The 25521-nt window shown below is 43.3% G+C and overlaps 1 protein-coding gene across 8 annotated transcripts in view; it reads left to right on the forward strand.

Annotated features, from left to right (window-relative positions):
* SAXO1 (stabilizer of axonemal microtubules 1) overlaps positions 1 to 25521 on the forward strand; it is a 162958-nt gene that overhangs the window by 76926 nt on the left and 60511 nt on the right. For all 8 annotated transcript variants that reach the window (XR_009495478.1, XR_009495479.1, XR_003035905.2 and 5 more), the window contains 2 exon segments: positions 2017 to 2196; positions 19354 to 19556. Coding sequence is in view for 1 of the 8 variants with exons in the window: in NM_001076170.2 (NP_001069638.1) it covers positions 2017 to 2196; positions 19354 to 19556 (383 nt within the window). In the remaining 7 variants the exon portion in view is untranslated.

The raw sequence follows: 25521 nt of genomic DNA on the forward strand, positions 1-25521 counted from the left end.
AGCGTCTTTTAATTTCATGGCTGCAGTCACCATCTGCAGTGATTTTGGAGCCCAAAAAAATAGTCTGACACTGTTTGCACTGTTTCCCCGTCTATTTGCTATGAAGTGATGGGACCAGATGCCATGATCTTAGAATTGGTTTAGTATAAAAAATTTATTAAAAAAATTCAATGTCATTTCTGGATATACATTCTGGATGTCATTTCTGATCTCTAAGTTGGAGATCACTAATACAGAGCTTTATTGATGTGCTGGTGTCTGATGATAGAGATACCCAGCTGGTTTGTAAGGATTGTGTGTGGGTGTACAAATAATTGGTATACTACTTAGCTTTGACAGCTCAAATAGCTGCCCTTTATTCACCTGTAAGTAGAATAATAAGGTTATTACTGTGCTTATGGTAATAGATGGAGAAGGCAATGGCACCCCACTCCAGTACTGTTGCCTGGAAAATCCCATGGACGGAGGAGCCTGGTAGGCTGCAGTCCATGGGGTCGCTAAGAATCGGACACGACTGAGCGACTTCAGTTTCACTTTTCACTTCATGCATTGGAGAAGGAAATGGCAACCCACTCCAGTGTTCTTGCCTGGAGAATCCCAGGGACGAGGGAGCCTGGTGGGCTACCGTCTATGGGGGTCACACAGAGTCGGACATGACTGAAGTGACTTAGCATAGCATAGCATAGCATGGTAATAGAATAACTCACTATAAACTATAAATGGAAATAATAATAAATGGAACAACTCACTATACACTATAAATTCAAGTTATTATCTATTAGTCATCAACCTGGATAATGAGGCATAACGTTTATTTAATAATTCATATGTTCAATATTTGTGTTTCAATTTTATTTATTTATTTATTATTTTTGACTGTGCTGGGTCTTCATTGCTGTGTGGGCTTTTCTCTAGTTGGGGAGAGCGAGGGCTACTCTCTAGTTGTGGCACATGGGCTTTTTATTGCAGTGGCTTCTCCTGTTGCAGCTCCTGGGCTCTAGAGCATAGGCCCAATTGTTGTGGTGCATGGGCTTAGTTACTCCACAGCATGTATCTTCCCGGACCAGGGATTGAACCCTTGTCTCCTGCATTGGCAGGTGATTCTTTACCACTGAGCCACCATGGAAGCCCCAGTATTTGCTTAATAAATGTTTTTCTGAGTGCCTGCTACATGGCAGGCAGGATATGAGAGGTACTAGAGATGTAGCAGTGAACAAGACAGAAAATGGGGCTGAGCTTGTTAGATAATAAACTCATCAACAAAAGTGCAAGTTACAGATAATAGTAAGTGATGGGAAAGTCATACATGTGATGAGAGAAACTCTGTGAGTGATGGGAAGGGCTGGTGGGGTGTTTTTTAGACTAAGATGATCAGCGGAAGTCTAAGGGGGCAACACTTGAAATGAGACCGGAAAGAATAAAGGAGCCAGACTTTCAATGCAAAAATGATTTCACGTAGTCAGTGCTGTATACTCAGACCTGACGTGGTTCTGCTCTGTGTGATGCCACTTGTCTGCGAGGGTGATATTCTCAACTGACCCAGGAACCAATGAAGAAAGATAGTAACCTGGCCCTTGAACATAGCCTTGGAGCCCCCTGTTAGGTCAGATATTTAGCCCTTAATTGCTGGGCGAACTGGGAGGTGCAGCAGGGTCTTGGGAGGGACTGGGTTGGCACTCAGATGCCTCGGGGGCCACACCCATTTCTCTAAAGTATGGGACTGTTTCAGTATTTAAATGAGAAGCATGACGCATGCGAGGGCTGGTCATCAGCTGTGCTTTTGTAACTTTATGATCCAAGGAATTTTGACAATTAACCAATTGCAGTTACAGATCATTTAAAAAATTCTGGCCACTCCATATAGTTCAGTAGAGAAAAAGAAGGGTTAAACTCCTGCTTTCAATGTTGGCTGTCATGATTCTATACTCTGGGTCACATTTTGAGTAGGTAGCAGCCTGAACGTATTCTTCGCAAGAAGGTAACCAACCTCCTGTTCCATTTTTCTTTTTTAACTAGGCGGCATCATTGTCCACACCTCCCTACCAAGATTTATGATAAAACAGAGAAACCATGTCTTCTCTCCGAATATACCGAGAACTACCCTGTCTATCACTCTTACCTGCCCAGAGAGTCCTTCAAGCCCAAGATGGATTACCAGAGAGCATGCACGCCGATGGAAGGCCTGACCACATCGAGGTGAGGGCATGGTGTGAATGCATGAGTGCACACTGATGGAGTAACATACATTAACCTAATGTTCAATACTGCATTACTGTGCACTATCAATACATGCTATGAATGCCTTAATGTTAACTTACTCAGAGGATCTCTGAAAGAAAACCCTGCATTTATTAGCCAGTTTAGTTTTCCCCAGCCCTTTTTTAGCGAGCAAGGATTCTTGCTTGGGGCTGGGGCAGGGGTGGGGCCATGGGGCAGAAATTGCAAATTGATCTACATGGAAAGGCTTAAAATATTAAAGGGAAATAATAACTTGAAAGGGGTGAGGGCTGCTGCAGAAAAAGGAGTTTGGGGCTTTTGCACATAAGCTCCAGTTCAGCTTGGGTGGTGGTAGTGATGTTGGTAGTGGTGAAAGAGAACTGGAGCGTTTTTGAAATTATGCTATAGATTTTGAATTGAGGTCCCCTTGAACATACATCAAGAATATAAACAAAGAATATTTCCTTTTAAATTACTCTTGACTTAGAAACTCTGATTCTTGAGGTCCAGCTCTGTACAGAGCCTGAGCCCCGTGGCTCAATGTATCAGGGTCGCAGGGTTATCTGTATTGAGGGGGTGGGGACACATGGTCAATCTCAGGATTGTTCTACACGTTGCGTTGCAAGGCTCTCACAGAATCGGGCTGTTGACAACTCATTGAGTGACCTCTGACCTGTGACCCAGAGGAGTACCAACACCTTGGAGTTACTTGAGTGGTGTTTCAGGTTATATAGCTTAGTCCCCAGATAAGACCTGAGAGCTGGATGCCTTCTCTGCCTCTGATGATCCTCATCCCTAAGGGGCAGCACTGCTGTGCAGTGGAGATGAAATAGGCCTAGTATGATGCCCACACATTATAGGTTTTCAAGATCTGGTAAATTTTCTTCCTATTGCATGCTGCCCCCACCTTTGCAATTTTGTGCTTTTCTGATAAAGGTCCCAGATGGCCCAGACTAAGCAGAACACCATTCCTTCTGCCTCCGGGTTTCCTCCAGGATAGGCCTGTAAACATCCTCTGTTGAAAACATGGGTTGGAGGCATGTACTAAATGCTGCTTATCTTGTATATCCAAAGGAAGAAGTCCATGTCTGGGTGATGGGATAGAAAAGACCCACAAGGCAAGGTCAAAGCCAAGTGATCCCTGGACTTAGTGGGAACTAGTGGACAGAGGCAGTTTGAGAATGGGAGGGAGTCAAGGGTCCTATCTGATTCTTGAATCAGGCCACCTTTATGCTGAGTAGTTATATTAAATGATTTCATTTAAGCACAGGGTTTCTGGATCCTGATTCATGGAAAAAAATGTAATCTGTGCAACCGACTTTTCAACCTATGACTTACTAAACAACATAAACCTTAAGGTTTGGGCTTCATTTTACCAAGAAAACAGCATCCTTTGTTTCTAAGAATCTAAAGACCTCAACACCCTCTTCCAACAACACAAGAGAAGACTCTACACATGGACATCACCAGATGGTCAACACCAAAATCAGATTGATTATATTCTTTGCAGCCAAAGATGGAGAAGCTCTATACAGTCAACAAAAACAAGACCAGGACCTGACTGTGGCTCAGATCATGAACTCCTTATTGCCAAATTCAGACGTAAATTGAAGAAGGTAGGGAAAACCATCAGACCATCAAGATATGACCTAAATCAAATCCCTTATGATTATACAGTGGAAGTGAGGAATAGACTTAAGGGAATAGATCTGATAGAGTGCCTGATGAACTATGGACTGAGGTTCGTGACATTGTACAGGAGACAGGGATCAAGACCATCCCCATGGAAAAGAAATGCAAAAAAGCAAAATGGCTGTCTGAGGAGGCCTTACAAATAGCTGTGAAAAGAAGAGAAGCAAAAAGCAAAGGAGAAAAGGAAAGATATAAACATCTGAATGCAGAGTTCCAAAGAATACCAAGAAAAGATAAGAAAGCCTTCTTCAGTGATCAATGCAAAGAAATAGAGGAAAACAACAGAATGGGAAAGACTAGAGATCTCTTCAAGAAAATTAGAGATACCACAGGAATATTTCATGCAAAGATGGACTCGATAAAGGACAGAAACAGTATGGACCTAACAGAAGCAGAAGGTATTAAGAGGTGGCAAGAATACACAGAAGAACTGTACAAAAAAGATCTTCATGACCAAGATCATCTTGATGGTGTGATCACTCGCCTAGAGCCAGACATCCTGGAATGTGAAGTCAAGTGGGTCTTAGAAAGCATCACTACGAACAAAGCTAGTGGAGGTGATGGAATTCCAGTTGAGCTATTTCAAATCCTGAAAGATGATGCTGTGAAAGTGCTGCATGCAATATGCCAGCAAATTTGGAAAACTCAGCAGTGGCCACAGGACTGGAAAAGGTAAGTTTTTATTCCAATCCCAAAGAAAGGCAATGCCAAAGAATGCTCAAACTACCACACAGTTGCACTCATCTCACACGCTAGTAAAGTAATGCTCAAAATTCTCCAAGCCAGGCTTCAGCAATATGTGAACCGTGAACTTCCAGATGTTCAAGCTGGTTTTAGAAAAAGCAGAGGAACCAGAGATCAAATTGCCAACATCACTGGATCATGGAAAAAGCAAGAGAGTTCCAGAAAAACATCTATTTCTGCTTTATTGACTATGCCAGAGCTCTTGACTGTGTGGGTCACAATAAACTGTGGAAAATTCTGAAAGAGATGGGAATACCAGACCACCTGACCTGCCTCTTGAGAAACCTGTATGCAGGTCAGGAAGCAACAGTTAGAACTGAACATGGAACAACAGACTGGTTCCAAATAGGAAAAGGAGTACATCAAGGCTGTGTATTGTCACCCTGCTTATTTAACTTCTATGCAGAGTAAGTACATCATGAGAAACGCTGGGCTGGAAGAAGCACAAGCTGGAATCAAGATCGCCAGGAGAAATATCAATAACCTCAGATATGCAGATGACACCACCCTTATGGCAGAAAGTGAAGAGGAATTAAAAAGCCTCTTGATGAAAGTGAAAGAGGAGAGTGAAAAAGTTGGCTTAAAGCTCAACGTTCAAAAAACAAAGATCATGGCCTCATGGGAAATAGATGGGGAAACAGTGGAAACAGTGTCAGACTTTATTTTTGGGGCTCCAAAATCACTGCAGATGGTGATTGCAGCCATGAAATTAAAAGACGCTTACTCCTTGGAAGGAAAGTTATGACCAACCTAGATAGCATATTGAAAGCAGAGACATTACTTTGCCAACAAAGGTTCGTCTAGTCAAGGCTATGGTTTTTCCTGTGGTCATGTATGGATGTGAGAGTTGGACTGTGAAGAAAGCTGAGTGCCGAAGAAGTGATGGCTTTGAACTGTGGTGTTGGAGAAGACGTTTGAGAGTCCCTTGGACTGCAAGGAGATCCAACCAGTCCATCCTAAGGAGATCAGCCCTGGGATTTCTTTGGAAGGAATGATGCTAAAGCTGAAACTCCAGTACTTTGGCCACCTCATGTGAAGAGTTGACTCATTGAAAAAGACCCTGATGCTGGGAGGGATTGGGGGCAGGAGGAGAAGGGGATGACAGAGGATGAGCTGGCTGGATGGCATCACTGACTCGATGGACGTGAGTCTGAGTGAGCTCCGGGAGTTGGTGATGGACAGGGAGGCCTGGTGTGCTGCAATTCATGGGGTCACAAAGAGTTGGACATGACTGAGCAACTGAACTGACTTAACTGAAAGACCTCAACAAGAGAGAGAAGTGGAACATTCTCGAATGTTGCTTTTCATTTGAAGAATCTATGGTCGCTACTCATGAAAAGAACTAGGCTTGTATATAACAAACATGTAGTTGGTAGGAAATGATAAGAGCAGTATTCACAGTTGGTAGGAAAGGATAAGAGCAGTATTCACAATGTCTTGTGAATATTACATATAGTTTTAAGAGGCTAGTCTTCATTTCTCTTTATACCAAGTATAAAGAGTGCCTCATGGAATGTAGAGTACAGAGAGGCTTCATATATTGTCCTGGAAATATTTGAATCCTTGGAGGGCTGGATGTTGAAGGATGCTTTTTGTTTGTTACCCTCAAGCTCAGGAGAATGAGGACAAGCCCTTTCTCTGGATCAGTAGTCCTGCCCCATCCCTGAGCTATGAGCCCCCAATGGAGCCCCACATTCCCTTTCTCCTCCCCATCATGCCCCCTCCCCCATATGCTCTCCTTCCTTGCAAAACAAAAACTAGCCCTTTGACCTGTTTTAAATTATCCTTGCCTTGTGTCACTTGCAACAATAAACATATCATCCAGAAATCCTCTCTGTCCCTGCCAAGGCCAGAATAATAAAATCTTTCATGTTAAGATGTGGCCAAAGTGGAGGAATGCAGATAGTAAAAGAATTTCCAAAACAACTTATTATGATCATAAAGACCTTGAAAACAAGAAGTGGCAGGATCATGGTTACCCATGGGAAGGAAAAAGAACAGAAATACCTTTCTCCTCTCCTTTATTTTCTTCCCTAGAAAGAGGACTAAGGGGGAGATGAGCAGAAGGCATCTCTTCTCTCCCCCATCCCTCAGTTTCATCATTTCTCAGTCCCATGCCTGCCCTGGTGGGTACATTTTTGTAGAATGAAAAAAAACAAACAAAACAACAATGCCACTATCAGGATGCCCTTTTTTTTTTTTATAGCTTTGGTGGAATTTTACTGACATAAATCAACAAAAATCAAGATTTTACTAACCATCTTTTCTGAACCTTGTAAACTCAGCAGAGACTCTGGTCCATATCTGTGAATACATAAAACCATTCCCCACAGGGAAATGTGGAGATGTTGTCATCTAGGTGCTCCACCAGAGGTCGGTGAGGAAGGGGTGGGTCGGCCTTGTGTCTGACACCTCTGTGTCTGCAGGTTGTCATCCTTCTGCCCTTGGAATATGGTGGTCAGAATGTCTGACCCACTTTGCTATGTAAAGGCAGACCTGGCTTAGTTTCTGAAGTTGGACGTGGGACTGCGTGACATGCCACCTGCTGCATGACAAAGTCAGATGGCCCGAGGCTTGTCTGGGTCTGGTGATGAAGCCCAGACACAAAAAACAGCTGGTTTCTAGAACAGTTATCATCCCAGCATGAGGCATGATTGCAGCTGCACACCACTCTTACTGACTGTAAATCTTGGGGATTTACAGCAGGTGCCATGAGGCGAATACTCGTTTTTGCTTTTCATCCCTTCTTGATATTGAGTCATTTCTTGCAGCCCTTTGGTAATTCTCTCACAGAGGATCTGCCTTTAGTCTGGATAGACCTGAGATCAATTTATGAACAAAAGGTTTGTACTTCAAGCCTTGTTTCCTCTTAGGCATGTCACCACGTTAGACACTTGGGCCACATTTTTGGACATTGTTTTGTTAGCTAAGGGAGATCCCTGAAGATGAGCAAAGTGAATAACCCCAGAAGAAAGACGTGGGTCCTCAAGATGGTATTAGACCTTTATTCTAAAGGGAGTGGGGCTGTGGGTAGGGGGAGATAGAGGTGCAGGGGGGTGGGTGAAATTGGGTTCACATGATGAATTTGGCTGCAGGGAAAAGGGTAGGAAGTGGCACGGATTCCTGTGTTTACTGACAAGACTCCTTAGTAAGTGGAGGAGTAAAGAGGAAGAGCTAAAAGGGAAAGATCTTATGTTTGCTTATTTTTGATAGCACTGGGTCATTGTTGCTGTGTGCAGGCTTTCTCTAGTTGCAGAGGCCGGGGGCTACTCTCTAGTTGCGGTGCGTGGGTTCTCACTGTGGTGCTTCTCTTGCTGTGGAGCACAGGCTCTAGGCACATAGGCTCAGTGGTTGTGGCACCTGGGCCTAGTTGTTCCACGGCATGTGGAATCTTCCTGGGCCAGGGATCGAACCCATGTCCCCTGCACTCGCAGGTAGATTCTTATCTACTGTGCCACCAGGGAAGTCCGGGGAAGGGCTTTTGGAATCTGTTCCAAAAAGCCAGGAGAGAAGCAATAAAGTTGGTAGTAGGCTTGTGTCTTTTCCTACCTATTGAATACTACACACTTCCTGTTCAAATATGTATTTCTTTACTCAGAGTTATCCCAATGGGGATATACTTTCTCACCTCTGGAGACAAAAGATATACCCATTTGAATGCAAAGTTCCAAAGAATAGCAAGGAGAGAGAAGAAAGCCTTTCTCAGTGATCAGTGCAAAGAAATAGAAGAAAGCAATAGAATGGGAAAGACTAGAGACCTCTTCAAGAAAATTAGAGATACCAAGGGAACATTTCATGAAAGACGGGCACAAAAAAGGACAGAAATGGTATGGACCTAACAGAAGCAGAAGATATTAAGAAGAGGTGGCAAGAATACACAGAAGAACTATGCAAAAAAGATCTTTATGACCCAGATAACCACGATGGTGTGATCACTCACCTAGAGCCAGATATCCTGGAATGTGAAGTCAACTGGGGCTTAGGAAGCATCACTACAAACAAAGCTAGTGGAAGTGATGGAATTCCAGTTGCACTATTTCAAATCCTGAAAAATGATGCTGTGAAAGTGCTGCACTCAGTATGTCAGCAGATTTGGAAAACTCAGCAGTGGCCACAGGACTGGAAAAGGTCAGTTTTCATTCCAATCCCAAAGAAAGGCAATGCCAAAGAATGCTCAAACTACTGCACAATTGCACTCATTTCCCACACTAGTAAAGTAATGCTCAAAATTCTCCAAGCCAGGCTTCAGCAATACGTGAACCGTGAACGTCCAGATGTTCAAGCTGGTTTTAGAAAAGGCAGAAGAACCAGAGATCAAATTGCCAACATCCACTGGATCATGGAAAAAGCAAAAGAGTTCCAGAAAAACATCTGTTTCTGCTTTATTGACTATGCCAAAGCCTTTGACTATGTGTGTCACAATAAACTGTGGAAAATTCTGAAAGAGATGGGCATACCAGACCACCTGACCTGCCTCTTGAGAAACCTGTATGCAGGTCAGGAAGCGACAGTTAGAACTGGACATGGAACAACAGACTGGTTCCAAATGGGAAAAGGAGTACATCAAGGCTGTGTATTGTCACCCTGCTTATTTAACTTCTATGCAGAGCACATCATGAGAAACGCTGGGCTGGAAGAAGCACAAGCTGGAATCAAGATTGCCGGGAGAAATATCAATAACCTCAGATATGCAGATGACACCACCCTTATGGCAGAAAGTGAAGAGGAACTCAAAAGCCTCTTGATGAAAGTGAAAGAGGAGAGTGAAAAAGTTGGCTTAAAGCTCAACATTCAGCAAACGAAGATCATGGCATCCGGTCCCATCACTTCATGGGAAATAGATGGGGAAACAGTGGAAACAGTGGCTGACTTTATTTTTCTGGGCTCCAGAATCACTGCAGATGTTGATTGTAGCCATGAAATTAAAAGATGCTTACTCCTTGGAAGGAAAGTTATGACCGATCTAGACAGCATATTAAAAAGCAGAGACATGACTTTGCCAACAAAGGTCCATCTAGTCAAGGCTATGGTTTTTCCAGTAGTTATGTATGGATGTGAGAGTTGGACTGTAAAGAAAGCTGAGTGCTGAAGAATTGATGCTTTTGAACTGTGGTGTTGGAGAAGATGCTTGAGAGTCCCTTGGACTGCAAGGAGATCCAACCAGTCCATTCTGAAGGAGATCAGCCCTGGGATTTCTTTGGAAGGACTGATGTTGAAGCTGAAACTCCAATACTTTGGCCACCTGATATGAAGAGCTGACTCATTTGAAAAGACCCTGATGCTGGGAAAGATTGAGGGCAGGAGGAGAAGGGGACGACAGAGGATGAGATGGTTGGATGGCATCACTGACTCGATGTACCTGGGTTTGGGTGGACTCCTGGAGTTGGTGATGGACAGGGAGCCCTGGCGTGTTGCTGTTCATGGGGTCGCAAAGAGTCGAACACAACCGAGCAACTGAACTGAACTGTCAGCAAGTCTGGACAACCCAGGAGTGGCCACAGGACCAGAAAAGGTCAATCCTCTTTCCACTTCCCTAGAAAGGTAGTACCAAAGAATGTGCTAACCACTGGACAGTTGCACTCATTTCCCAGGCTAGTAAGGTCATGCTTAATACCTTGCATACTAGGCTTCAGCATGATGTGAACCAAGAGCTTCCTGATGTCCAAGATGGGTTTAGAAAAGGAAGAGGAACTGGAGATCAAATTGCTAGCATTTGCTGCACTATAGAAAAAGCAAGGAAATTTCAGAAAAACATCTATCTCTGTTTCATTGACTACACTAAAGCCTTTGACTGTGTGTATCATGGCAAACTGTGGAAAGCTCCTAAAGACATGGGAATTCCAGACCATCTTATCTGTCTCCTGAGAAACTTGTATGTGGGTCAAGAAGCAACAGTTAGAACTTGGTATGGAACAGTTGATTGATTCAAGATCAAGAAAGGAGTATGAAAAGGCTGTCTGCTGTTACTCTGTTTAACCTATATGCTGAGCACATTATGAGAAATGCCGGGCAGGATGAGTTACAAGCTGGAATCACGATAGGCAGGAGAAACATCAACAACCTCAGGTATGTGGATGATACCACTCTAATGGCAGAAAACAGAGGAACTAATGAGCCTCTTGATGAGGGTGAAGGAGGAGGGTGAAAGAGCCAACTTAAGACTAAGACTTAAAAAAATCTAAGATCATGGCATCCGACCCCATTACCGGATGGCAAATTGAAGGGGAAAAGGTAGAAGTAGTGACCGATTTCCTATTCTTGGGCTCCAAAATCCCTGCAGATGGTGTCTGTAGCCATGACATCGGAAGACGATTGCTTCTTGGTAGAAAAGTGATGACAAACCTGGACAGTGTGTTGAAAAGCAGAGACATTACGCTGCTGACAAAGATCTGTATAGTCAAGGGCTATGGTCTTCCTCTAAAAGAAATAGAGGAAAACAACAGAATGGGAAAGACTAGAGATCTCTTCAAGACAATCAGAGATACCAAGGGAACATTTCATGCAAAGATGGACTCGATAAAGGACAGAAATGGTATGGACCTAACAGAAGCAGAAGATATTAAGAAGAGGTGGCAAGAATACACAGAAGAACTGTACAAAAAGATCTTCACAACCCATATAATCACGATGGTGTTATCACTCACCTAGAGCCAGATATCCTGGAATGTGAAGTCAAGTGGGCCTTAGAAAGCATCACTATGAACAAAGCTAGTGGAGGTGATGGAATTCCAGTTGAGCTATTCCAAACCCTGAAAGATGATGCTGTGAAAGTGCTGCACTGAATATGCCAGCAAATTTGGAAGACTCAGCAGTGGCCACAGGACTGGAAAAGGTCAGTTTTCATTCCAATCCCAAAGAAAGGCAATGCCAAAGAATGCTCAAACTACCGCACAATTGCACTCATCTCACACGCTAGTAAAGTAATGCTCAAAATTCTCCAAGCCAGGCTTCAGCAATACGTGAACTGTGAACGTCCAGATGTTCAAGCTGGTTTTAGAAAAAGCAGAGGAACCAGAGATCAAATTGCCAACATCCGCTGGATCATGGAAAAAGCAAGAGAGTTCCAGAAAAACATCTATTTCTGCTTTATCGACTATGCCAAAGCCTTTGACTGTGTGGGTCACAATAAACTGTGGAAAATTCTGAAAGAGATGGGCATACCAGACCACCTGACCTGCCTCTTGAGAAACCTGTATGCAGGTCAGGAAGCAACAGTTAGAACTGGACATGGAACAACAGACTGGTTCCAAATAGGAAAAGGAGTACATCAAGGCTGTATATTGTCACCCTGCTTATTTAACTTCTATGCAGAGTAAGTACATCATGAGAAACGCTGGGCTGGAAGAAGCACAAGCTGGAATCAAGATTGCCAGGAGAAATATCAATAACCTCAGATATGCAGATGACACCACTCTTATGGCAGAAAGTGAAGAGGAACTAAAAAGCCTCTTGATGAAGGTGAAAGTGGAGAGTGAAAAAGTTGGCTTAAAACTCAACGTTCAGAAAACGAAGATCATGGCATCTGGTCCCATCACGTCATGGGAAATAGATGGGGAAACAGTGGAAACAGTGTCAGACTTTATATTTTTGGGCTCCAAAATTACTGCAGATGGTGACTGCAGCCATGAAATTAAAAGACGCTTACTCCTTGGAAGACAAGTTATGACCGACCTAGATAGCATATTGAAAAGCAGAGACATTACTTTGCCAACAAAGGTCTGTCTAGTCAAGGCTATGGTTTTTCCTGTGGTCATGTATGGATTTGAGAGTTGGACTGTGAAGAAAGCTGAGCACCGAAGAATTGATGCTTTTGAACTGTGGTGTTGGAGAAGATGCTTGAGAGTCCCTTGGACTGCAAGGAGATGCAACCAGTCCATTCTGAAGGAGATCAGCCCTGGGATTTCTTTGGAAGGAATGATGCTAAAGCTGAAACTCTAGTACTTTGGCCACCTCATGCGAAGAGTTGACTCATTGGAAAAGATTCTGATGCTGGGAGGGATTGGGGGCAGGAAGAGAATGGGACGACAGAGGATGAAATGACTGGATGGCATCACTGACTCGATGGACGTGAGTCTGAGTTAACTCCGGGAGTTTGTGATGGACAGGCAGGCTTGGCGTGCTGTGATTCATGGGGTCGCAAAGAGTTGGACATGACTGAGCGACTGAACTGAGCTGAACTGATGGTCTTCCCGGTAGTCACACATGGTTGTGTGAGGCAATAAAGAATCTGCCTGCTAATGCAGGAGACATGGATTTGATCCCTGATTGGAGGAAACCTCACATGCCTCGAAACATAACCTGCAGTTATGTTGTGGTTAGTGATAGGTTTCAGTAAATGTTCTGAACATAAAAACATAATGAGGAAACATATAATTTTAATTCAATTCACTCTAAAGCCACAGTAAATATTTTTGGTTGGAGGATAAATGAATTAAACTTTAAGCTTCTTTCCTCTCTTCAGAGGTAGATCACTGCCCCCCTCCCCAAGATCACTTGTCTTGGTTACAACTAATCAGTAAATTCAATCCATAGATATTCTTTCACAAACTAACTTGAATTTTGCGTTGGGGTTGCTAAAGATTGGACAGAATTTAGCAACTAACCAACAATGATAACTTTCTAGAGGAGAGATGTGGAGTGGACTGCAGTGAGGGTTGTTTATGGTTTTTCTTTGAAAATGGGGGAGACTGAAGCATGTTTAAATACTGACACAAAGCAGCCAGTAAGAGGAAAAGGTGGAACCACTGATCCTTGAGAAAGAGGGAGGAGATTTAGGGGGGGGAGGTGAAAGGATTGCCTTTGGGCCAAGAGGAGGAGCTTTGTTTTTTTCCCTGAATTGAAGTGTAGTTGATGTATACTATTATATAGGTTAAAAGTGTACAATGTAGTGATCACAACTTTTTAAAAACATTCTCTGTTTGGCTGCACTCTGTTTTCATTGCTGGCATGGGCGTTTCTCTAGTTGTGGTGAGCGGGGTCTGCTCTCTGGGTGTGGTGTGCGGCCCTCTTGTTGCAGTGGCTCCTCTTGTTGCAGAGCACAGGCTCTAGAGTGTGGGCCCGGCAGCTGTGGCACACAGGCTTAGTTGCTCCGAGGCATGTGAGATCCTCCAGGACCAGGGACAGAACCTGTGTCCCCTGCATCGCACGGCAGATTCTTAACCACTGGACCACCAGGGAAGCGTGATTCACAACTTTTAAAGGTTATAGTTCATTATAGCTATTGTAAAATATTAGCTTTACTGTATTGTACAGTATATCCTTGTAGATTTCTATGCATAATAGTTTACGCCTCTTAATCCCCTACTTTTTATTTATAATGTCATCCTCTTTTTATTTATATTGCCCCTCCCTCTTTCTCACCTCTGGTAACCACTGGTTTGAGTCTGCTTCTTTTTTGTTATGTTCACTAGTTTGTTATATTTTTTAGATTCTACATGTAAGTGATATCACACAGTATTTCTCTTTTTCTGTTTTATTTCTTTTAGAATAATAGCCTCCAAGTCTGTCCATGTTATTGCAAATGGCAAAACTTTATTCTTTTTTATGTCTGAGTAGTATTCCATTGTGTGTGTATGTATGTATCAGAAAAGGTGTGGTATACACCCACCACACAATTTCTGTTCATTAGTTAATGAACACTCGGTTGCTTCCATATCTTGCCAGTTGTTTAAGTAGTGCTGCAATGAACCTAGAAGTGCATGTATCATTTTGAATTAGGGTTTTTGTTTCTTTCAGATATATACCCAGGAGTGGAATTTCTGGGTCATATGGTAGTTCTGTTTTTAGCTTTTTGAGAAGCCTACATACTGTTTTCCACAGTGGCTGCACCAATTTACATTCCTACCAACAGTGTACGAGAGCTCGCTTTATTCTACTTCCTCTCTGACATTTGTTATTTGCGTTCATTTTGATAATAGTCATTCTGGCAGGTCTGCCGTGATATCTCATTGTGGTTTTTATTTGTGTTTTCCTGATCATTAGCAATGTTGAGCATATTTCTCTGTGCCTGTTGGCCATCTGCATGTCTTCTTTGGGAAAATGTTGACTGTTCAGCTCTTCTGTTTTATAATCAATTTTTTGTTCTGTTGTATGAGCTGTTTATATATGTTGGATATTAACCCCTTACTGCTCATATCATTTGCAAATATTTTCCCCCATATTGTAAGTTGTCTTTTCATTTCATTGAACTGTATAAAAGCTTTCAACTTTAATCAGGTCCCATTTATTTATTTCTGTTTTTATTTCCTTTGCTTTAGGAGAGATTGAAAACAGATTGAAAAAACTATTGGTATGATTTATGTCAGAGTATTGTTTTCTTCTAGGATGTTACGGTTTCTGGTCTTACATTTAGGTCTTTAATCCACTTTGAGTTTATTTTTGTATGTATTGTTAGAGAATGTTCCAACTTCATTCTTTTACATGTGTGTGTCCAGTTTTCCCAGTACCACTTACTGAAGAGACTGTCTTTTCTTCATTGTATATATCCTGGGTTCCTTTGTTGTAGATTAATTGATCATAAGTGCATGGGTTAATTTCTGGGCAGGAGCTCTTAAAATTATTTCTGCTTATTAATATGATCAACTGTTTGGATATATTAACAAATTCTGAAGTTTGCACGGCTAAACATTAAAAATAGGGACTTCCTGGTGATCCAGTGGTTAAGACTTCACTTTTCCAATGTGGGGGCTATAGGTTTGATCCCTGGTTGGGATCCCATGTGAAAATTGGGATGGCCAGATTAAAAAAAAATTCTCTAGCATGCCAGGATTATACAAATATTAAACATTTTTTAAAAATTAAAAAGAGATTGAACAAAGTATTGTGTAGCCCCTTTATCATAATGAAAATATCCTTTTCCCTCTTCCAGGCTCATGACCCTGGTTAGCTGTTATGTTATGTTCTTCCTCTTGCCAGACTCTTGTCAAATGCCTTCCTTTAACTTTGCCTAATGATGGGAAGTCAAATCGTTTTGGCTTCCCAGCAGGTTCTCTTTAACCTTTACTTAACTCAGAGTTTAACTCAGGGCTTTCCATACTAGATAACTTTTATGACTGTGCACCTAAAAGAAACTTAACATCTTTGATCATTTTTTTTTCTTGGTTCAGAGTCAAAATGGGCACAGGAGCTAGGAAATGTACCCCAGGAAGAGAAGGGAGTATTATTTAAAAAAAAAACACACAACCTACTAAATTTGAGCAATTTCTGGGAAGGATAAAATATTTTTCTTTTACATGAACTTAAAGGCTGTAAGATTATGAGAGGTTGGGGACCTGAAGTTATGTTGTGGTTAATGATAGATTTCAGTAAATGTTCTGAACATAAAAACATAATGAGGAAACATAAATTCTGATTCAATTCATTCTTAAGCCATGATAAATAATTTTGGGTGGAGGATAAATGAATTAAAGTTTAAACTACTTTCCTCTCTTCAGAGGTAGATCACTGCTCCCCTCCCCAAGATCATATGTCTTGGTTATAACTGATCAGTAAATTCAATCCATTGATGATGTTTCATAAACTGTCTTGAATTTTGTGTTGGAGAGGAAGATTCAGTTAACAGTTTCGTTCCTCGAACATGGTAAATGAGGATTTTGCTACATCACCTTTTGCTATTGAGAAACCAACTTCAGGAAAAGTCCATGAATTGGTGAGGTTAGTTGTAGGCAGTCACCTGTGCTTTTCTGTTTAAAAATTTATTTTTGGCTGTGTTGGGTCTTCATTGCCATGCACAGGGCTTTCTCTTGTTGCAGAGCACGGGCTCTAGCAAGCAAGGCTTCAGTTAGTCGTGGTGTATGGGCTTAGCTGCTGAGGCGTGTGGAATCTCCCTGGACCAGGGGTTGAACTGTACTCTCTGTGTTGTCAGGTGGATTCTTATCCACTGCGCCACCAGGGAAGTCCTGTTTTTTTTTTTTTTCTTTCCTTGTAGCAGCAGGAAATGGGGGCATTAAGTACATTTTAGTTATCATAGAGCCTGGCAGCCCTTGTGGGAAGGTTTTCACAGCAGAAGTAATAGCAGAAGAGAATGTCTCGTGTTCGGTGTGCAGGTTCCAAGGTGTGACGGGCTCATGTCAGGAAGGCACCCCTGGCTGCTCTGGGCTTGGGAGGGCTCTGTGGGGCAGCATGGGCATTCAGCTTTGTTCCTCATCACCTGCCACCTGGTATCTTCTGATACACGTTCTTGGAAGCGAACAGGGCTGAACTCTTGGGTAGCCATCAGTGAACACAGGTTTGTATGGAGCTGTAAGGTCTCAGGCTGCCTCCAACCCCACTCCAGCTCTCTGGGGAATGAGGAGAGCCACCTCCCCTTGGGAGCCCTCCTCGAGAACACAAACTTTCTGATGAAAGCCACTTTATAGTTAACTGGTTATCAGCCAGTGTTTTCTGGGCCTTCCCATTTCTCTTGGCAGCCTAGGGGCCTGACTGTCCTAGTTCCCTGCTGCAGCTGGTTTAGCTTTGAACAGATATCAGTGTGAGGCACTTGCACGCTTAGAAAAGTAGGAGCGGGGAGCTGATCCCTGGGTTCTTATTCAGCCCATTCCCTCCATAAACCCTGACTTACACTGTCAGCTGTCAGCTGCCTCAGGTCTTTGCGCTTCCTCTTGCTATTTGCCAACACGGAGCCCCTGGGGACAGAGCCCAGGCTGCAGGCCCGGTAACTGCTGCTGAGATGTATTTTTAAACCTACCCAGAGGGTGTTACAGGGAGTTCAACTGAAGCATCTCCTGTTTCCCCTTTGGAGCCCTAGGGAAACTAATTCTCCGGCTTCCTAACTCCTTCCTCCCCTCCCACCAAGCACTTTCAGTCCCTGGTTTGGGTTTATTGACAACCATATGTATAATTCATGCAAGACAGGTTACAGTGGAGCGTGTTGCCTCTGCTAGTCAAGCATGGCTCAGTAACACTGCTCCAGATTTCGGCGGGGAAGTAGGTTTTTACTGGTGTTTGGGCCCAATGTCTTCCTGTCCGGAAGCCTTCCCCTTCCCTTGGTGAGGTCGTTTTGGAAGTGCCATTAGGGAAAAGCCACCTTCCCCCTGTCCAGTTGGATAAATGAGTTTCAGGCAAGAACAGCCTGTTGTGTGAAGCAGAAGTTCTCGGAGAAAGAGGGAAATGTATGCTGAAGAGTTTGCCCTGGGCAGCTGGTGGGCAGTGGGCGCCCAGGCTGAGCCAGGGTACTTCGTGCTGGTGGTGGTGCTGCAGTGTCTTGGTCTTTGTAGAACGGTGGGGTGCTTTGGGAAGAGAGTGTATAGTAGAGTGTCATGCTTTTTCTTTTCTCTTTTTTAAGTTGGGAGTATAAATTGCTTTACAGTGTTGCATTTAGTTTCAACTGTACAACAGAGTGAATCAACTGTACGTGTACATTTATTGCCTCCTTCTCGAGCTTCTGTTCCCACCCCTCTACATCATCACAGACCATCGAGCTGAGCTCATTGTGGTTACACACCCAGCTTCTCACTAGCTATCTGTTTTACACATGGACTCCCCTGGTGGCTCAAAAGATAAAGAATCTGCCTGCAATGTAGGAGACCCAGGTTCAGTCCCTGGGTTGGGAAGATCCCCTGGAGAAGGGAATGGCACCCACTTCAGTATTCTTGCCTGGGAAATTCCACAGACAGAGGAGCCTGGTGGGCTATAGTTCATGGGATCAAAAAGAGTTGAACATGACTGAGAGACTTACACACACACACACACATACAATATATATATAGGTCAGTGGCATTCTCCCAGTTCTTGCCCGCCTCCACTTCCCTCTCTGCCCTGTGTCTGTTTTCTAAGTTGGCGACTTTAGTCCTGCCCTGCAAATAGGTTCATCTGTACCATTTTTCTAGATTCCATATATATGCATTTGTATATGATACTTGTTTTTCATAGAATGTCTTGATTTTTCTATTCCATTGTTTCCATATACTCTGAAATAATGGGAGTGCTGATGCTAGAGAGCTGAGAAGTGAAAGGTTCATTGTCTGCATTTATTGGTCTTTTCTTCTTGGTTTTCTATGAGGTTAAGTAGAGGAAGAAGATAAATATTAGCATGAGCTATTGGGAGCATAGAGAAGGAGGTGGGGGGACCTGAAAAATAGAAGTCAGCTCCACAATGAATAGGTTGGGGGAGGAAGGTGGAGACAGCAGGCACAGGAGAGACCTTCTCAGTGGTCCTGGGTGGCTGCAGTGGGATGGGGGTGGGGAATGAGGGGGAAGGGGAGGGGGGTGCAGCCAGGGAGGAAGGCCAAGGCAGGTCCAGGAAGGTTTGCATCCTGTGCTAGAAAGTTGGGCTTTATCTGGAAGATTTTTAAATTAGGGAGTGAAAGGGTAAGATTTTGGGTTTAGACAAGTTGATTTTGGCTCTCTAGGATAGAAGAGTGGCAGGTGGTGGGAATAATGCAGGAAGCCCAGGTTATAGGTTATAACATGACCCATGGGAAATGGTCAGGGTCTGAACTGAGGAGGAAAGAGGAACCGATGAGCTGCAGGGTGGAGGTAAGGAGCACGCACTTGGTGAATGGCTGGCCCTTGACGGTGTATAACCTGAATGAGAAGTGAATGGCAATGTCTTTGTCAAAAGTGGGAAACAGGAGGCAGAGCAGTGACGGTAGAGAGGAGAGGATGGCTTCTCAGCAAGCGCCTGTAGAATTGGGTTGAATGGAAACCATGAGCCTTATTCTGAGGCAAGGGCTCCCAAGGCATGTGCTTATTTTCCTACAGGAGAGACTTTGGGCCTCACAAAGTGTTACCAGTGAAGATCCACCAGCCCAACCCGTTCGTCCCAAGTGAAGAGAACATGGATCTGCAGACCACATATAAACAAGATTACAACCCTTACCCCCTCTGTCGAGTTGATCCCTTCAAACCTCGGGACAGTAAATACCCTTGTGGGGACAAGATGGAGAGTCTGCCTACTTACAAAGGTGGGAGAGGCTGGAGGGGCGGGGTTGGGGAGGATGGGCCGAGCCTGGGTGCTGACTGGGAAATGGGTTTTATGCACACATGCCCTCAGTACACGGGCTGGGCAGTCTTTTCTGTGGTCAAATCTGGCCTTCAGCCTGTTTCTGTGCAGCTGGAGAGGTAAGGATGGTTTTTAAATTTTTGAATGATTAAAAAAAAATGAGAAAGACTCTTACTTTAGGGCATGTGAATATTAAATGAAATTCAGAGTTCAGCATCATAAGTATGTTTTGTTGGAACACAGCCACTCCCATTGGGTTTCTATATTATCTATGGCTAAGTTTGTGCTTCGGCAGCAAAGTTGAATAGCTGTGGTAGAAATCATATGGCATGCAAGGCCTAAGACATTTAATATCTGGCCTCCTACAGAAAATATGTACCAGTGCCTGCCTCAGCTTGCCATTCCCATCCTGTATTGGGCAAGCAGTTCAAGTTTAAGCCAAGTTGGGTTTCACCACTGATTGATTCATTCACTTGTTAAAAAATTATGGAAATGTAACATGCAGAAAAATGTGCAAATATAGAGACTACTGAATTTGTAAAATTGTATTATTTTTAATGGGCTGAGTACCTCCTCCTGAATAATACATCAATCCTTTTAATCTTTAAAAAAATTTTTATTTTATATTGGAGTGCAGTTGATTAACAATGTTGTGTTAGTTTCAGGTGTACAGAAAAGTGATTCAGTTATATGTATACTTATATCTATTCTTTTTCAATTTTTTTCCCATTTAGGTATTATAAAATATTGAGTAGAGTTCCTTGTGCTGTATTTGCTATAGGTAAAATAGATAGCCAGCAAGGACCTGTTCATCTTTAATTCCTATTGGACTGCAAAAGTTTTAGGAAAGTTCTAGAGGAAAGTGAGAATCCCTTGGTGAGTTGCCAGATAGCTGACAGTACAAAGGCAAATTAGACCAATGAATTTTGAGTGAATACGCATGGAAACAGGATGCAGATTGAAATGTATAGCATCGATACTCCCTTCTAGTTACCGTCCCTACCCAGAAGAGGACCACTGTGCTGACTCTGAACTTCGTAAATTAGTTTTGCTAATTTCCTCCTTTACTGGGCATTTTCTGCATTCCAGGCATGGTATTAGGACCCGTGAGGGAAGCATAATGACCTGACCTTGACCTTGTAGTCTGGTAGGAGAGACAGGGTATCGAGTGGTGTGTGCAGCAGGTAGCAGTCATTCACTCTATGGAGCACGAGCCACAGGACTGATGCCATGGGGATGGGTGGAGGCCAGGTTTGTGATCAGTAACTGTGCTGCTTATGATGTACATGGTCACCCTAAGAATACGCGCAAAACTGTCCCTGTCACATGTCTGTGATGTCTGCGTGCCTGTGGTGATAGTGGTATTTTAAAAATTTGGCTGCATCATGCAGCACATGGGATCTTAGTTCCCTGTGAAAGTGAAAGTTGCTCAGTCGTGTCTGACTCTGCAACCCCATGGACTATACAGTCCATGGAATTCTCCAGGCCAGAATACTGGAGTTGGGTAACCTTTCCCTTCTCCAGGGGATCGTCCCTGGAGATCAAACCCTGGTCTCCCACATTGCAGGCAGGTTATCTACCAGCTGATCCACAAGACAAGCCTAAGAATACTGGAGTGGGTAGCCTATCCCTTCTCCAGTGAATCTTCCCAACCCAGGAATCAAACTGGGGTCTCCTGCATCGCAGGTGGATTCTTTACCAACTGAGCTATCAGGGAAGCCCCTTAGTTCCCTAACCAGTGATCTAACCCGCAACTCTGCATTGGAAGCGTGGAGTCTTAACCATTGGACCACCAGGGAAGCCCCCAGTAGTGGCTTAGTCAAGCTTAACACTTGGCCATGGGGAGGTGGAGAGGCTGGAGGGGATGTTAGAATCTTCCTGAAGCCCTTCCAGGAGCTGTTAATCTGTCATTCTGGAAGATTCTAAATGTGGCTGAGTATCTCTGCTTTTGCTTTTCTTTTGTCCTTTTACTTTCTTTAGTGTCATCTATTATCTTTTACTCTTCCATAGCCACTTTCTGCCAAGCCACATTCTGGACATTGTCAAATCCCCAAACAGCTCCACCTTCGTGCCCTCCACCATCTGGTCCTTTTGGCTCTTGTATTTACTCCCCCTGTGACAGTCCTTGGCCTCACTGGGACCTCCAGCCCACTGATGCCTCAACCTTCCTTCTCATCATCATCAGCCCCTCCTGTGTCTGTTCCCATGCAGCTTATTCCATGTTTTATCACTGCAGCCCCTCTCTTCTTCTGTCCTTCTGTTGCATCCTCCTGGTAACAACCAAACCCTGCCTTCTCCATGTGTACTGCTGGACGCCTAGCTGCGGGTCTCTCCAACCTTATCAGTTCATCTCTGTTGGCCACAGAAAGCAAGCAGAGAGATCTTTTGAATATAGAAATCTCACCTGACCTCTTCTCTACCTAAAACTCTTCAAATAATCACTCCAGTTCTTAGGATAAACTCCCCCACCTTTGCCCACTCCTCTGCTGGCTTAAAGATTTGCTCCTCCTCCCTGAGCCCCTCTACTCTGGCCACAGGAGCTGCTTTCAGTTGCTTTGCTCCACTTCTTTTCTGTCTCAGGGCATGTTGCACTGCCCTTCCCTCTTTAGAGAGCCACCCTCCCGTCCCCTCTCCAGTGCTCATCCTTCTGCAAAGGGCAGAAGCATCACACCTTCTGAAGGTGCCCCAGACCTTCCCCCATGCCAGACCAGACACATCCTGTAAGGTGCTTGAAGGCTGACTTATCCTACCTTGTTTCGTAATTCATTTTGTAATTTAGTTTAACGTTTGTCTCTTTGGCTAGATTGCAGGCTCTAAGAGAGCAGGGGTCTGCCTTTTTCTTTGTCTGTTACCCTCAACAAGGCAGGCACCATGGCAGATGTTGTATTAAGGAGTCAGCCCAATGAGGCACGTTGTGGGGTGGCACTTTGGCCTCTGAAGGGCTCCTCTGTTTCGCTTTTCATCCCAGTGTTTATAGGAGGGCAAAAAATGGACACTGAGCAGGCAGGAAAAAAACAGAGCCCAAGTGAGCACTTCCCTTTGATGGGTGAGGAGGCAGGGCTTCTGGTAGGGCTCATCTGACCGCATCCTCTCCTCTCTACATCCTCCCTGTGGGCTTCCTGGATTTACAAGTCTTGACAGAATCAGAGGCTCCTCAGAACAGCTGTCTGCTCAGCTCAGCTTCCCCTCTCCACCTTGCCCTGGGTACAAGGAGAGATTTAGGGCTGAGAAATACTCCCCGCTTTCCTTAGTGGTTGACAAGGATGGAGTATCCCAGTGGTATTATTTAAAAGGACATCTCCCTCCTCTCCTCCCGCAAAATAATCCCCCATCAAAATCAACACACAGAAAAAAATATCTAATCTGCCATATTCTTCCCCTTCTCCAAACATTTACATCTCAAATTACCCTCTGCAAACCAGAGAATAGTATTCTACTGGTAAAACTGAGTCATGGCTGACTTTGCCTTACTGAGAAAGTTAGTATTGAGAAAACCCTATTTTCTTTTTTTAAAAGCAGTTAATAGGTACCAGAAATTTGTCTGCTGGCACAGACTTACATTTTTTTTTAAATTGAAGTACGGTTGATTTACACTGTAGTATTAGTTTCTTCTGTACAGCAAAGTGAATCAGTTATATATCGACTCCGCTCTTTTTTAGATTCTTTTCCCATATGAGCCATTACAGAGTATTGAGTAGAGTTCCCTGTGCTATAGAGTAGGTCCTTCTTTGTTATCTATTTTATATATAATAGCGTGTATATGTCAATCCCAGTATTCCAGTTTATTCCTTCCCTCTGTCCCCCTGGTAACAGTTTATTTTCTACATTTGTAATTCTATTTCTATTTTATAGATAAGTTTATTTGTATGCTTTTATTTAGATTCCACATATGAGTGATACCATATTGTATTTATCTGACTTGCTTCGCTTAGTGTGATAATCTCTAGGTCCGTCCATGTTGCTGCAATTGGCATGATTTTTTTTTTTTTTTTATGGCTGAGTAATACTCCATTGTATACATGTACCACATCTTCTTTATCCACTCCTCTGTTGGTGGACGTTTAGGTTGCTTCCATGACCTGGTTGTTGTAAATAGTGTTGCAATGAACATTGAGGGTGCATGTATCTTTTCAAATTGTTGTTGTTTTTTTTTTTTTTCCCAGATACATGCCCGGTAGTGGGATTGCTGGATCAAATGGCAGCTCTGTTTTTCATTTTTTCCCCCCAAAAAGATACGTTCTCACTCTTTTTTAAAAAATACTTTTATTTATTTATTTATGACTGTTCTGGGTCTTCACTGCTGTGCAGGCTTTTCTCTAGTTTCAGCAAGCAGGGGCTGCTCTCCGGTTGAGTGTGTGGCTTCTAACTGCAGTGGCTTCTCTTGTTGTGGGGCATGGGCTCTAGGGCACGTGGGCTTCAGTGGTTACGGCTCTTGGGCTCTAGAGCACAGGCTCAGTAATTTTGGCACACACTCTTAATTGCTCAGATGGATGTGGGATCTTCCCAGATGAGGGATCGAACCCATGTCTCTTGCATTGGCTGGTGGATTCTTTACCACTGAGCCACCAGGGAAGCCCTGTTTTTAGTTTTTTAAGGAACCTCCATACTGTTCTTAGTGGCTGCACCAACTTACATTCCTACCAAAAGTGTACTTACACAGACTGAAGGAAATGGCAACAGGACTGTTCTGAACCAGGCATGCTTAGACCTTTTGGGTTTATTCTGGCTACATATGTACCTGAGGGTAGGTTTCATAGTTCTCTGAAATTCAGGTTTAAAATCAATTCAGTTTGTAGTCAAAGAAAACATCTGTCATTCGGTGTCAGTTGTAACCTATGTGTAACCTAGTTTTTTGAATAATACTTACCATATCATATAATCTCAGTGGTTAATTTTTTCCATTACTCCTCTAGGATATAGTGGCTTCCAAAACTTGGCCTTAAATGCCAAACATTTATTTTCCACTTTTAGCACAGGGGATGCTGTGGTGAAGATGTGTTTAGTGAGGTAATAAATGAATGAATACTTCTAGGTCTCTATTTACAAGGGCTCCCGGTGACATAGTTTGGCATTACAGTTGCACATATCCCCACCAGGTCTGTTACTCGGCGGGTGCCGGCCGAGGGCAGGAGTGAAGCTTGGGGAAGGCCCAGGACGTTTGCTCTTTGCCTCCTGCACAACCTCATGCACGTTTGAGGGGCGACATCCTTGCCTTATCTGTTGGCTTATTGCTCATGTGATGACTTGTTTCTCTTATGGAAATAGTATTGCTTTAATAAGTCTTCTGTAGCAGTCTTTATGGTTTTGTGTCTATACATTGGTTCTCCTTCCAAAGGGAAGGTGGGGTAGAAACCAAAGATCAAGGTCATTAAATAGATGTATTTCAATGGGTGCATCTATGTTATGTCTATATGCTCTGCTTGCTATTGTTGCATAGGAAAAATATGCAAACTTTTCTCTTACTACTCTTATGGCCAGTGCCTTTACTGGCCTCCAGAAAACCACTAGTAAAATTTGCTCCAGCAGCATTTGGTTGTAATTTTGGCATTTTCAAAACACTGTGCAATTGGAAAGATTGAGAGTGTAATTACTTGATGCTCAGCTTTAGGTTTAGCTATTTTTTTTTTTTTTTAGACACATTATTGAATGGAATCCCTTTTAAAGAGGTTCTTGCCAATTACGCACATGACACCCTGGCCCTGAAGGGCTTTTACTGATGGCTTTTCAGGCATGTGAATGGTTTGTCATGTGGAATTCTGAGGTTTTTTTGTTATATACGCTGGGTGGAGGAAGTTGGGAGGTTGGATAATAATGTGGTTTCCACTGTATTGTTGGGTATCAGAAATCATATGAGGCAACTCTCAGTTTAGGAACCTGTTTTCTTAACACTTCATCCATCATGGGAGAGGGCCAGAAAACCCTGTCCT

This window comes from Bos taurus, chromosome 8 (assembly GCF_002263795.3).
Source record: "Bos taurus isolate L1 Dominette 01449 registration number 42190680 breed Hereford chromosome 8, ARS-UCD2.0, whole genome shotgun sequence".
NCBI lineage: Eukaryota > Metazoa > Chordata > Mammalia > Artiodactyla > Bovidae > Bos > Bos taurus.